The sequence below is a fragment of the Dermacentor silvarum genome, chromosome 2 (genome assembly GCF_013339745.2).
Source record: "Dermacentor silvarum isolate Dsil-2018 chromosome 2, BIME_Dsil_1.4, whole genome shotgun sequence".
NCBI lineage: Eukaryota > Metazoa > Arthropoda > Arachnida > Ixodida > Ixodidae > Dermacentor > Dermacentor silvarum.
The window spans coordinates 169,401,421-169,416,648 of NC_051155.1; the positions used below are offsets into that span (position 1 = coordinate 169,401,421).

The 15,228-nt window shown below is 42.2% G+C and overlaps 1 protein-coding gene across 1 annotated transcript in view; it reads left to right on the plus strand.

The window, feature by feature from the left end:
- Positions 1 to 10,100, plus strand: part of LOC119442089 (band 4.1-like protein 5) — a 33,860-nt gene extending 23,760 nt beyond the window's left edge. Inside the window, exons 13-17 of the mRNA XM_037706817.2 lie at positions 246 to 354; positions 604 to 663; positions 1,184 to 1,259; positions 2,920 to 3,306; positions 6,374 to 10,100. Coding sequence (XP_037562745.1) covers positions 246 to 354; positions 604 to 663; positions 1,184 to 1,259; positions 2,920 to 3,306; positions 6,374 to 6,592 — 851 coding nt within the window. The 3' untranslated portion in view covers positions 6,593 to 10,100. The remainder of the gene's footprint in view (positions 1 to 245; positions 355 to 603; positions 664 to 1,183; positions 1,260 to 2,919; positions 3,307 to 6,373) is intronic.
- Positions 10,101 to 15,228: the final 5,128 nt, after the last annotated feature.

Genomic DNA, 15,228 nt, shown 5'->3' on the forward strand with positions numbered 1-15,228 from the left:
AAAACATTTAGAAAATAGTTGACATGCACATGTGAGCACCTTGTCGATCATGATTCTAAGCAGTGGTTGCCAGCTTCCCGCTATGGCTCCTCGATGGCACCTCATGACAGCCGGCACTTTAGCCAGAAAACATTCCCAGGGCATAGGCTATAGTTATTCAGTGCGTCACGAATTTGCAACATAAGGCATTGAAGGGTTAACACATACAGAGCCTCTTTTTTTTTGTAATTCTTCATCTGCTGCAGTGCCAAGTCTAGGAGTTGTTGGAGAGAATGTGCCGTTGCTTTTATCGGACGATGAAGATGGAAAGCCCCTTGTGGCAGAAAAGTACAAGACTGTCATTCACGTGAACGGGTAAGTTGATACGCCACATCCATGAAAGCCCAAAGGCAGTACAGTTGAACCTTGTTATAACAAAACCGCATTCGGCACAAAAATACATTGTTATAATTGATCTTCATTGAAGCATGTTTATTACATGTATTATTGGCAAAAAGACATTTTAGATTTGCTTTGTTATTGAGAATTCAGTAATTGTAATATTCATGCTTGTTTATCAAGGCTCAACTAACAACTTCATTCATATGTATTTCTCACTTGCAGTGAATCCAGTGAGTTTTCTGGAGCCAAAGTGGCTGTGAATAGAGAAAAACCAAGATACTGGTAAGTTTAGGAGGCCGCACTTAATTATTAATCCCAGAGTCTGGCATGAGGGGCTGTGTTAATGCTAGCTGCAAACACTAGCTAGCTGTTAAATTTAATGGTAATTATTGCATCTGTAGCTGCTTAGCATTGCAGCTGCACTGCTACTTCTAGGGGACAGTTGATGACAAATTATCATGATATGAAGCTGTGCTTTGCAAACATGCAAAAAGGGCGAGTATGTTACAAAAACAAAAAAATGACATATTGCCATTACACACTACACAGGAGGGGCGTAGAAAGGACAAAGACCTTAATGGCCCTTGTTTCTTTTGTACTATTTCTTTTTGTACTTTTTTACTTTTCGTACTTTTTTTTTTCTTTTTGTACTGTTTCTTTTGTACGTTTCTTTTGTACTACACAGTGTGTGCTCAGGGCATGACACCTAATTGTGCAGCTGGGCTTCCGGCTTCGACTATAAACATAAACCGATAGGGTCACCCCTTTGCTATGTTAGAAAGATGTGGCTGTGTATTTGCAGTGATACAAAGGATCTCTTGGCTGATAGTACTGCTGTCCTCAGCAACGGACATGCTGGCGACCTAGTGGCTGCACTGGTGAGTGGAGCTGTACCCACCTTCTCACCATATACCTCATAGTTATGCATCTACATTTATATGGACTGCTTTCAGAAATGACATCCATTAAGAAGCCTATCTAAATTTTCAGGACTATCAAAGCACACGTCTAACAGTTTAGCAGTGAGTGCTCTGTTGCAGAGCAGACATCTTTAAGCAACTGCTCTGCCCTTGTTGTAGCCTACAGTGGGATTTCAGTGTTTTCCACACTATGTACCAAATGTGGCAATTATCGCTTTCTCTGCAGTTATCGAGCTTGTTTTCATGCCTGTGAGAAATTTTTGTTCCAAGCTCTAGCATCCATGCCGTTGAGAAGCATCCTTTTAAACTGAATGAGCTTTTGTGTCATGATAGAGGCAAACAAAGTATATGCACATTTAGTCAAAATGCTAGACCTTTGATGAATCTGATGGGCTTCAATACCATCACTGAGAAGCATAAGGAGTTGCGTTGCCAACAACTGTGTCTGCACTAAATGTGTAGCAAGAGCCCCCTCACTTTTTTGTTCAGTAAAGTGGTACCTATACTAGTCATAGAAACATAAACCAGCAATCAAATGACCATGTCACACTCATTCCAACTCTCTGACATCAGTAGGGTCAAAATACTTGTTTGCTGGCGTGTCCAAAATAAGTGCTTCGTTTGCTTTTGCAAGGCAGCTGCTGTACCACTGCACTCGCTGTACCAGCCTAATGTTCTGCTACTTGCATTTCATGAAACTAGAAATTGGAATGCCTGTTTTATAGACTGCTCGCACTTGGCGTCATGGTTACCATAATGGAGGACAATAGTGGGGATTCCACAGCATTTCTGGAGATGAGTGGATAGGATAAAAATATTTAGCATTCTGTCGCTTTTGTGTCCCTCTACATGGCGATGAAGGTGCAAGCGATCTATTAGCAGTGTCTTAACAAGCATGTTTGTTTTCCTAAACTCTAATAAAGAAGTCTGCCACCAAGTTGAAGAATTAGCACTAAGGTCAGTAATTAGTATGTGCACCTTCGCATCCTGTGCTTCTCTTAATTGGCATAAAGATGCCGAAACTTGACAGCACTAAGGATGGGCACCAGTGAATAGCAAATTCTTCATATTTTCTGACGGCTAAGAAAACAAAGCCCAGACATATCAGTCACTCACCAGTTTGAGAGTTCGTTGGTGTCTTGATGATCTTGGCATGGTTGAGGCATAAAGAGCACACAAAAGCAGTAACATGGTAATCTCCCATAGTGGCTGAGAAAATACGGCAATCTGCTGCTAAGCAAGATGATTTATTCAATTCTCAACCACAGTGGCCATGTTCCAACTAGAATGGGACTCAGACACCCATTTGCTGTGATTTCGGTGTGCACTAAAATATACCTATGGTCAAAATCAGTCCTTTTCAAGTATCATTTGTGTTGGATGTAAAACACTATCAAGCATTGTTATAATTGGTCAGTGATCTGCAACCTTTTCTTGTGCTAGCTGCCTAACCATTTTAGCGCTGATAAATTGACCAATAAAAATGAAGCATGTTGTTTGCTGCATGCTGTTTGTGACTGTGTCAAGGAGTGAAGCTTCTGTAACCTGAAAAATCACAATGATTCCCTCCCCGTTGTCTCTGTGCCACTCCCTCCTTTCCTTTCCCTCTCACCACCAGTCACCAGGGTCGTCTGCCGGCAGTGGCGCCGCCAGCGCCAACGCAGGCGGCTGTAGCCCGCTGCCGGCATGCGCGCACCAGCAGGCACCACGTGCCAGCAGCCCTGATTCCTCGCAGCTACTCATTCAGTTTGATAGCGAGGACGAGGAAACACTGCCGCCGGCAGGCTGCAAGGCTGATGCCGCACTGCTGCTTAACAACAGCAACCACAGCAACCCCCTTCCCAACACCCCGCTCCTGCCGTCCAAGAAACCCATTAGTGCACCCGCTGAACATGCCCCTCCCTCTCCTCCCACTGCTACCCTTGAGCCAGCACTGCCACTGCCACCACCACCACCATCTCCCCCAACACTTCCCAAAAAGAACTTGGATGGTGTGGTGCTCACTGTAAGTCTCCAACTGCACGCCCTCGTGTTGTGAGGTCCATTTACTATTGCTCGCACTCACTGAACTAGTTCAGAAAGCTTTGCACTTCATCGTACGTTTCACCAGTGTGGGGTATGGTGGCATCAGCACATCGCCATTAGTTTATGAGTGATGAATACACAGCATTCTTCGCCCTTGTGGCAGTGGTAGCATAGATTTCATAAAGTGCCGAGCTTATTTTGCATAAACACAAAAGTGGCAATAAGCTGATCTGAACCCATTCATGAAGTGCAAGGAAAGTCGAATGGACCTGTACAGTCGCCGTTAGATTTATCCCGAACAGCAAAGACACATTCATGCGAGCTTGTTTCTAAGATACACAGGCTGTAAGGAGCAAACTTCAAATGCGTTGGAAGGAAATTGCATAAAGCAAGCACTTTCCAAGGCGCTCAAACCAGAAATTTCCAGCAACGTTCACAGGAGAAGCAAAAATGGGGCTTAAAGTGTGTTCGGGCTAAGTATGACGGAGGCTGTACTGTCTGCATAAATTGAAAAGTGAACACGAGAAAGACAATGAGAGCACCTGTCATGCACAGCTGTTTACAAGTGTGATGCAGTGTCGCAGCATAATCGATTGCCAAGCATGCTGCAGCCTCAGAAATCAGCACAATAGCTTGAACCATGCAAGTGTCATGAACACTAGTGCATACCTGCCAGCTCTCCTGAATTTTCTGTAAGGTTTATGAATTTGGGCTCATTCCAGGATTTTCCGAATGTTTCACTGTTTTACAAAAAATAAATTCTGTCTGCGAAAAAGTTACGCTTGTTGGTTTCCGACCATGCACTTGGAAGTCTTCTGATTTTGAAAGGACACTATTTACTTAAAGCAAGTTTATTCTGACAATTTCTTAAAAGGCAATATCGGCAAAAGGTGAGGTCACTGAAAATGTCAGTGTTATCTAAACACAACGTGTAGCTTGTCAGTTTGTCCTGTTCCAAGTTTGCTGCTGCTTGTGTGCTGTGTCTATAGGTAAATCACCGTTAAGTGCATATGTATCCCACAAAAGGTGTGTTCTCTGGGCAAATACAGTAGTTTGATGTTGATGTGGGCTGTATGTCTGAGCAGCGGCTTCACCTGGTTTAGGCATTGCTCAACTCTTAAGTACTGCGCCCATTGAGCATGGTTAGTCCTCTATCAATGGTTTGAAACGCTGCTTTCGAGACCTTCTGCGCCACTCACGGACATACTGCGCTATCGGACTTAAAAGAGGAGAAACTATATTTTTGTTTGCTAAGCAGTTCGCCTTTTTCCTGCCAAGCGCTGATTTTTAAATGCGCTCCGAAGTTTTGCGATCGTCAAAGCAGAGTGCAAAAATGTGTGGCTCCGTAAACAAAGCGCGCGCTTCGGGAGATCGCAGATATCGCGATTCCGCTGCCTCTGCGGCTAATCTTACCGATACATTGAATAGCAGCGAGTCAGAGGACGTTGACTTTTCGTCGGACTTTGAGTCTGAAAGCGACGACGACGCAAACCAGCCTGGAACATCGGCGGCCGCAGCCTGACACGCCCAACTGTAGTGCTTGCAGTTAAATTTTTGTAGCGAGATACCTGTTCAATGAAAAATTTTGACTTTTTCAGAGATAGTGCAGCAATACATTTTGTATATCTCGTAATTTTCGTAACATTTTTTTCTAGTAGATACGAGCATGTCTTTACAAACTTTGTTCAATTTTTTTCGCACAATCTTGATTTTAACAATTTATATCTTTTTTTATGACATACATCACGTTAATAAAACTTTTACGCATGAAAAGTGCATTCATTTTGCTTTCTGTTTATGTATTACATTAAATATTGAGTGCAGTAGTTCCTTCAGAAAAAAACAACTGCCGTAACATACAAAAAACACCTATTTTCCCCATGGTAGGGAAAGAGTTAATGGATTACAGCCATCAGAGCTTCAACTCACATTTTTCTTCTTGCTGGAAATGGGTGAAATGGTATTGACTGTTGCAGAACACAATGTAGAATTTTCTAACCTGCAGCCGAAATCATTAAGTAATTTCAGTTTCTGCAAGCCAGTCATACAGTGCGACATAAGTAGCACTGAACAACTTTTGCATGAAAGTAGTGTAACATTTTAGCGCAATTTTGTGGCTCTGCCTTACTGTTGCTTGTTGTAGGTGAGCTTGTAAAACTGAGGCCATGTTGTATGGGAATACTGATAATAACTTTAATTATAGCATATTTACAAATTCCACATTGTGGTGTATCATCACTACAGCAGACTTCCTTTAATACTAACGTTGTAAGATATGGAAATCAGTTTATCTTATCAGTAGATTCACAGCAGTTCAGCTTGCTCATGCAAAACTTAACAAAAAGTCCTTAGAGTGCTTAGACGATAGAATTTAACCTAGAAGTTCATTTTAAAGGTGGTCTACTGTAATCGGCATGAGCAGAATTCTAAAGAAAATGAGACAAACCTCTGATGTTCATACAACTTTTGATTTGGTCTTCGTGCATAGAACTGCTTCTGCTTATTTGAGTTTCTCACATAGTTTGGTTTTCTTTTAGAAGTCAGCACTGACCTGCTAATCTGATTTGGCTTGTGTCCTTACTGACTGATGTGTACAGTTAACATTGAAGTAGTAGTTCATTCAGCGTTTCCTTTCTGGGAGCCCCAGCTTTTGATCAGAGGTGAAGTTGTTGGACTTGCATTTAAGTTACAGCAGGCAGTGTCTGTTGAGGTGAATAACTTCTATTCACATGCACTTTTAATGCAGAAACTGTGCAGACTCCTCAAACTCATATTTTTGTTTGTCTACCCTTAGTGGAACCATTGCAGTATATACCTATTTGTCTTAACCTCACATGATCTTGATGCAGAATTACTGTACAGTAGAACTCCGTTACGTGCTTGGTGTTCCCTTTTATGGTGGACCATGCTGTGCGTGCTGCATGCCTGTGTGCCTGTGGAATATGCACAGTGTGGACCATGCAGCTCATGCTGAACGATTGATTGTCTGCAGGTTTGCAATAAATACTTGTCTGATGGGCCACAAATTGTTCTGTCTGTGTGTGCAGGAGACGTCGTTTGCTGGGGCAAATCCGGTGACACGCTCACTTTCCTCTGCCACACATCCACGCATCAGCAACGGTGGGGTTGCCGCACCCGTGGTGGTCAAGCGTACTCTGTCTAACTGCACATCCAACCAGCTGTCGCCATGGCATGTTGGCTCCACCGATGTCCCTACCCCCAAACGACAGGTAGAGCGGCGCACTGTCATGACCACGGAGCTCTGACAAGAGGAGAGCCATGTCCTTTTACTGATTCTAGTGCCACGACCACTTTTGGCTGAGCAAGTGTAGTGTGCACTACCACTACATTGCTGCGCTGTGGGACCAGTGAGTTTGTAAAAGCTGAAATAGTAGCACCACATGCTATCTGCCATGTAATTTTTTTAATGACTGCAAAACTGTTCAGTTTTCATATGCTGTTGAATTTCAAAATGAGCACGACTGCATGTGTTGACTTGTCAGGCTGCCATTTCTTGTGACATAAAAGTGCTACTATTCTTTTTTTAGAAACAATTGCTCCTGTTTAGAAGAGAGGCAGGTCTCTGCTATGGCATTGTATGTTCCTCATTGTCTTCGTGATGTAGCCAGCAGCTTTCGAAGGAGTTCATTATCAACAAAGTAAGAAAATATCCTGCCTGTCCCCTTAGTGCACTGATACCTGCAGCTGCCAGTTGAGTCCTCTGTTGAACTACAAGTGCCTAACAGCTTTACAAACTACTGCTGGGCCATCAGCTTTGACCTTTCTCCACATGTGGTTAGTTGTTTTCATGCCGTTCTGTAAACATTTGCAGGTTCACCACTTCTTGCTATTTAAGTAAAATTGAACAGCTCCTGCTTGAACATTTGGGCAGAGTATGGACAGCACCTGCAATTTATGCCTGTATATGTACCATTGCCTCCAATTTTGACATCCTAATCATGAGAAAAGCTGTGTGGTGTGCCGAGGATCAACCTTGCATGGACACTCTCGCATCTGTATGTACTTCCAGTGTGGCTCCTGCTTCATCAGTCCTGCCTTATTTCCTCATTTAGTATGGCTTGTAAACTTATGCAGTGTTCTGTAGCCACACAGTAACTGCAAGCGAAGCAATGAGTGCTCTTATAGCGTTTTTATCTCGATGTTCAAGCTGGCTGGGAAAGCTTTTCAAGTGCCTGGAAGGTCATTTTTGACAGCTGATGGACCCATAGTACACCACAGCTTGTAGCACAAGAGAGACTGAGTGAAGCCGCATGCTTTTTTCATTATGGCAGCTATTAAGGGTGGTCGATATGTATGGTTGGTGGGCAGATTGATTGGCCTCATCATAGCATACTTCTTTCTCGATAGAATGCAAGTGCTGTAGAGCTGGCGAAGTATTTCTGCAAGAGAAAGGCTTCACTTAGCTCTGCAGCCTGTAAGAACTGATACAGTAGAAACCCCACTGATGTGTTGAAAAAAAAAAAAAAAAAAGACAGGGAAAATTGAAGTGACTTTTTTTGGGGGGGGAGGGGGGGGACTTTTTAATGTTCTCTGTCATGATATATGAAGTGGGAAATTGTGTGAAATGGAAAGATGTCATTGAGGTTCTACTACATTCATTTCGGCCCCCATGAACATTGGATTTTTAAGGAAAGTATAACATTCTTTCGTGGTTCTGAGATTTGACATTGTTTTTCTTCGAGCAGTTGGACTGCGTAATGCCATTGCACCTGCCAATTTTTTTAATTTCTGTTCTTATGGATATGAACCTCTTTTAAATGTGGAAAGCATATACTGATCAGATTGGTGGTTGTGATTGTTATTATCTTGCTTTAGCTTTTATTTTCACTGCATCTGTATTGGTAGCTGCCAACAGATTCTGTAACAACTTGCATTTGTACAGTGCCAGCTGTCTTACTTCTGTACTTTTTTTTTTTACACTGACTGTTAAAGATATTTTTGGAAGGTTTTTTTATATAGATGATATTTTAGCAATATTTGGTGTAGTGTAAAATGTGAAAGATGAGTGTGACATTTACAGACTGTATATGATATGTTTGAAGGACTCTGCTATGACTTTTGTACTGTGGTCTCCTAGTTATTGACAAGTGGTTAAAGCGAACAGATTTTTATTACCAACTCACATATTTGGTAGAGTTGAACAGAGAAGTCTGTTGGAGATAATGTACAATATTGTAATAAGCTTTGAGACTTGAGCCGCCCACAGTCTGCAAGGACAACATTCTTTGTGCTTGCTTCAATAAAGTGCTGTAGTCATTTTAACAAGGTCAAGGAAATGCTTGAGTGACTCTCAGCGATTATTCATTTAATTGATTTGACAGCTGACATGTCACCAAGATATTTGCTGTGAAGAGCTAAGGAGTTAGGTTATTGCTCCACATTCTTTGTGAATATTTCAAGAAGCAACAGTAAGTCGTAAATTTATGTTGTTTGTTTACTTAGGAGTTATGTAGCTTTCTGTGTACTGGGTTTTTGTGACATTCTAGCGGTTTTCCAGCCTTGAACTATCAATTATCAAAAAGCAGTAAAATGCATGCACAAAGTAGATGTGCCCCAGAAAATGTAATGCATTTTGGAGTTGGGCTGGAATTTATCAGGCTGTTCCTGGGGGCTGTATTTTGTAATGATTTTCTTTGTGTCGTTTTTTATTCCCTGAGCCTCACAATTGAGTGGCCAGTCGCGGCAAAAACGGTGTGTGCAATGATGTGAACATTGTCAGGACAATCGTGTTACCAATCAGCGCTACTATTTCGGCCACTGCTAATTGTTATACCGACCATTGCCAGTTTTAGCAAATGGCACATAATGGCAAGTGTGAACCCATGATAAAAAGGCAGAAAAATTGGGCTTGAAAAGCAATCGTTGCAAAATATGGCCTCTGCGCTCATGTCAGGTTGATGTGCCTCTTTTTAACCATGAGCAGATGTTTTCGCTGCGAGTTTTAATACCATAGCTAATGATAAAAAATAATAAAATATGAAGCTGCGCCATTAGACACTGTGCTGGTTATGGGTGTTTGGGTGTAGTGTGCAGGTTCTGGTAATGGTTGTCCAGTCAAATGATTTGCTTGCTTCAGGTTGTATATTTACTTGTTTTGGCTGGCGTTGAAACAGGTTGTGTTCACTGCTTTTGGCAGCAGTACACGATGACTGCACGTGGCAACATATGCCTGAGCAGTAGTCATTAGACATTTTGCTAAAGACGTATAATTATGTTGTCGATGAACAGGTGATTTTCATACTCGCTGAAAAATGATTTTTGTCGAAGTGCTTAGTGTTTTAGTAACCAAGGGTAATAACTTCTGCTGTTGGAACTTACGCACCTCTTATATGGGAGTGTTTATTTCTGTACCTGTGCTACTTTTTTGTCCATTTTAACGTTTACTTCACTGTTTGGTAACATTTAGAACGACACTTGCACACTGTGCAGGACGCACATTCCCTCCACATGTTGTCTCTTTGACAAGAAGTTTATTTAGCATCTTTTACGATATGACCTTGTGCAAGGGAGCTTGTTCCCTTTGCAGGAAAGAGTGCCGTCCAAGTTTGTCAAAGGAGCTTGTCTGTGGATATAGGAGTAAAGACTATTTTTAGCAGCTTTTCAATTTTTTTGTTTTTATTTTTCACTAAGAACTCATTCCGTAAGTGCCATTTTTGGGGGTCGAATATTTCTCGTTCCTTCGTAAGGTTTACAGAAGCTGCTAGTTTCATTTGTATGTATGCATGTTTGTGAAAATAAAATACGAGACATAAAGTGCAGTTTGTTCTTGCTTTGCTGTTGAGATGTAGAGCAACCTTATGCTGCAGCAACTGCTTATTTCATCGTGCAATGATGCAAAGAGGGTATGCTCTTACACACCAGCATAAATAGTGCATATAACAGCATGAATGAGACCTAGGCAAATGCTCAGGCCAGTATCAACAAGAAGCTCTTTGCAGTACTAAGTTATAGATTTTGTAGTGATGATTCTGTAGTGAGTAGTGATTCTGGATCTATGTTGCAGACCAAGTCTTGTAGGATATTGCTGCACTATACTGTTAAGCATTCAAGCTCCAATCTGTTTACAAAAAAAAAAAAAAAATATACAATAGATGGAAACTCCACTGGTGCTCACAACAATTGCCGCGGGCCCAAGTGAATTGCATGTACAGTCAATATGATATATTTTTGTTGACAGCACGAGCATTTAATGTAATCATGTTTGTTTCATTTTCATCATAACCAGCCTATATTTATGTCCACTGCAGGATGAAGGCCTCTCTCTGCGATCTCCAATTACTCCTGTCTTGTGCTAGCTGATTCCAGCATGCGCCTGCAAAATTTCTTAATTTCATCACCCCACCTAGTTTTCTGCCGTCCTCGAATGCACTTCCCTTCTCTTGGTATTCATTCTGTAACTCTAATAGTCCACCGGTTATCTATTCTTCGCATTACATGGCCTGCGCAGCTCCATTTCTTTCTTTTAATGTCAGCTAGAATTTCGGCTATTCACATTTGCCCTCTGATCCACACCGCTCTCCTCCTAGCTGTCTCTTTACGTTAGGCCTAACATTTTTCGTTCCATCGCTCTTTGTGCGGTCCTTAACTTGTTCTCGAGCTTCTTTGTTAACCTCCAAGTTTCTGCCCCATATGTTAGCACCAGTAGAATGCAACGATTGTACACTTTTATTTTCAGTGATAGTGGTAAGTTCCCAGTCAGTATTTGGCAATGCCTGCCGTATGCACTCCAACCCAATTTTTTTCTGTAAATTTCCTTCTTACGATCAGGATCCCCTGTGAGTAATTGACCTAGATAAATGTACTCCTTTACAGACTCTAGAGGCTGACTGGCGATCCTGACTTCTTGTTCCCTTGCCAGGCTATTGTACGTTATCTTTGTCTTCTGCATATTAATTTTCAACCCTACTCTTACACTTTCTCAGTTAAGGTCCTCAATAATTTGTTGTAATTCGTCCCCATTGTTGCTGAATAGGACAATATCATCGGCAAACCGCAGGTTGCCGAGATATTTGCCATTGATCCTCACTCCTAAGCCTTCCCAGTCTAAGAGCTTGAATACTTTTTCTAAGCATGCAGTGAGTAGCATTGAAGAGATTGTGTCTCCTTGCCTGACCCCTTTCATGACAGCTAACTTTCTACTTTTCTTGTGGACAACCAAGGTAGCTGTGGAATCTTTGTAGAAATTTGCCATGATATTCACGTATGCCTCCTGTACTCTTTGAGTATGCAATGCCTCGAATCTTGTGGACAACCAAGGTAGCTGTGGAATCTTTGTAGAAATTTGCCATGATATTCACGTATGCCTCCTGTACGCTTTGAGTATGCAATGCCTCGAATCAAATGCCTTTTCATAATCTATGAAAGCCATATAGAGGGTTTGATGGTACTCCGCAGATTTCTCGATTACTGGATTGATGACATGGATATGATCCATCGTAGGATATCTTCCTGAAGCCAGCCTGTTCTCTTGGTTGACTGAAGTCAAGTGTTGCCCTGATTCTATTGGAAATTACCTTAGTGAATATTTTGTACAATACTGAAATTAAGCTAATGGGTCTATAATTCTTCAATTCTTTAACGTCTCCCTTGTTATGGATTAGTATAATGTCGGCGTTCTTCCAGCTTTCTGGTACACTTGAAGTCGTGAGGCATTGCATATAAAGGGCCACAAACTTTTCAAGCTTTGCGTTTGTTCAGCTGGCAGTCAGAGACTCAACGCTCAACGCCTCAACGCTTCAGGTTGTCTGTTCTCCTAGAAAGTGACAATATTGCATCCATCTTTGATTAAATTGACTGTTATTCCATCTTCTCTCCATCTGATGTTTCATTTTCATAGCCAGGCTATGATGTTTGTGATATTAGTCCTCCCAAGTTGCATGATCAGTGGCTTTATGAAAAATGAGTCCTGGGCTCTCCTTTTAGTGTTACCGCCTTTGGTGTGAAATTCGGGTCTTTTATGTTGCGATGACTCGGCCTGTTGAGAGGCAAACTTGAAATTTGTGCATCTGAACACGCTAGAATAAAGTTTTGTCAGCTGGCACATTTCTTTGCATGAACAAATATGGCACTACATCTCCAATGGAGGCCTTCCATGCAAACTAGCGTAAAGAAGTGAGCGAAAAAGATGCTAATGTTTGCGTTCAGTACAATGTAAACTTGAAAATGCAAACCTTTTTTTGCCCACAAGCACCCCTCATCCACCTCCACATTGTTCAACACATTAAGCCAATTCAACGTAGCTGAGCTAAGCCGAAGAGCATGGAGGAATTTTTCCTCCTCCATACCAAACATCAAGGATGCCAAAGGGACAATTCTGCATTGTGTGGCTCGGATACCACCTGCTAGTATAATAAATGTTACAACCAACTTGCTCATGATTGGTGGTTATTGCATGTTAGGAACGGTGTGTGGGAAGTATAAAAGGGTTTATTTTAACTCGTGCTTTTCAGTAAATGTGGATTTAAAGTCGTGCAAAACTTGAAAAAAGAAAATGGTGTAAGCACTATAGATGAAAATTTTCTGAAAAAATAAAAAGTATAAAATCACCTTTAGTGACCTTCAGCAGGTACGTTGTTGCTTCATGTGAATTGTACAGTATACACGCATATCCACCTTGCGGCATCTGACCAGCACATGGCATGATCTCGCAACACTGACCTTAAAGAAATGTTTAGAAATCAGTTTCACTTCTCAATGTTGATCAACTGTTTTGTGCTAGAAACATGGATCATGGTATACTTTAAAGCAGCAGTTTAGCTCACTGCAGTCACTGAGTGACCATGCACTGTCTGCACACTTTACACATGTGTTTATGCATGTACATTTTTGCAACTTCTTAATATCGCGGGAGCGCCGATCGCACGGCGTTGTTAGTGACCTCGTAGCGGCGAGAGGTGGCAGGACCGACGACATATATGTAGCCGAGCAAGGTGATTTCGCAGTGTCACAGTTTCGCTCTAAAGGCGAAGCATCGATTACGATAGCAAATTATTACAGGTATACGAAGTAACGATAGTAGTTTTATCGGCCGTATAAACTTGTAAACATTCGCTTACTATATAACTACCATATAAACCGCATTATAGGTCGATTGGGAATATAGGTCGACCCCCTAAATTTAGGTAAAAGAAAAAAGGAAACCAGCAAAAATTGCCAAAATGCATTTATTTTCGAAACGGCACCGCTGACCAACCATTGGAGCTGTAGTCATTCGTAGAAAGTAGCAGCATAGGCATTCTGTGGTGCGGCAGCAGTAGCGAGCGAATCGACCTTTGAACTGCCCCTCACTTCAACGCCAACTAAGCAGCGAGAACACAGCACTCGCTGCACTCTGTCCCCATCACAGATCTTTCAAGATAGGGCCCACGCGGCCGTGCCGTCCGCATCCGCCGCCGGAGTAGCCCCCCCCCGGTACCTTGCACCAGAGGGAAGACTGCGCGCTTACTCCCCGCTATTCTCCCTTGCATGCACAAGATTGAGCCACCATCAACAGCTCACCGTCGCACGCTTTCACTCGCACATACAGCATACAGCGCACGGCGATGATGCTATTGCACTTTATACGGAACATCACGGCAACGATGACGGCGGAAATGCGCCTGGTGTGTCCATATAATTGCTATCGAAATAAAAATTACAAGGGTGTACATGGGAACCCACTGTTGGGGCATGCAGCAGAGGTCACATATTGTGTGTCCTCTCAATCATTGGTCCCTTGCGTAAATGAAATGTGCAGTCTGTTGAAAAAGTGTAGAGGCCACCACTCGTTGCTGGAATGCGCCTGTTGCTGCGCATAAACGTTTCTTTTTAGGTCTTCCTTTTGGTTTTAATGCTTTAATTTTTATTGTGCATTGTGGACATTTCAGTGAGTGCAGCAGGAATAGCGGACTCTATGGATCACTTCTCCTAGGACAAACGGATTTTCACGTTAATAGAATTCTACTGTCTTCAGATTTTTTCAGAAATGAACAAGTGCACAAAACTTATGTTTTCCTTATGATGACTAGCTCCGACTATATTTTGCCACAAGCTTGCCACAATTGTTTTCTTCTCCATTGTCCTTGCCACCTACCGTTGCTATCACTGGTATAACTTTTATGTTTGCCCAGATGTCCACAAGTGCACTGCTTTTTGAACAGTAATGGCCAACCAACTAGCTCACCAATATCTCCTTGGGTCATTTTTCAAAACAGCGAACGCACCAAATCTAGCCTACACTTTAAAGGAAAACTTTCTAGGTGAACCATCTCGGATATTGCTGTCCGCGACTGCTGCTTCCCTGCCGAAGAGCTCATACACAGGACTGCACAAGTATAATGAATTGGCTTATGTGTAGCCAGCCCCATACGTACTATGCCTACAGATATGCCAGTGGCTTCCTTTGTTCTCTATGGAATTAAGCAATGAAACAACATAATGGAACCTAATATCCTCAGTGCAACAAATATACACCTTCAAGCACATTCCTTTATAAAGTCAAGCTTTCTTTCCCGGGGTTTGGCACATCTGCCTGGCTCGATTCTTGCCGAGTGAGGTGGACCAGTCCTGGAATGCAATACTAAACTGGGCTGGACCACAGAGATGGTGTGATGAAAAGTGGCCAATCCTGGAGACAGTGTATAACCCGCGATTGTGAAGGTCTTGGCATCTTGCTGGGCAAGCACGTAATCGCTATGCTGCAAAATGCGCTGGAGAAGATTAACAGTTTTATGGCATTCCACTAGTCACTTCCCAAAAAACATTGCGACACACAGATTCCAAAATGTGCATTGGATCTGCATAATTCTTTTCTCTTTCTATTGCCCCTTCAAACGCCTTGCATTTTACCTGTTCCACCTACGCAGAAATATGCAACTCGCTGATGTTACTTGCAAATAAGGTA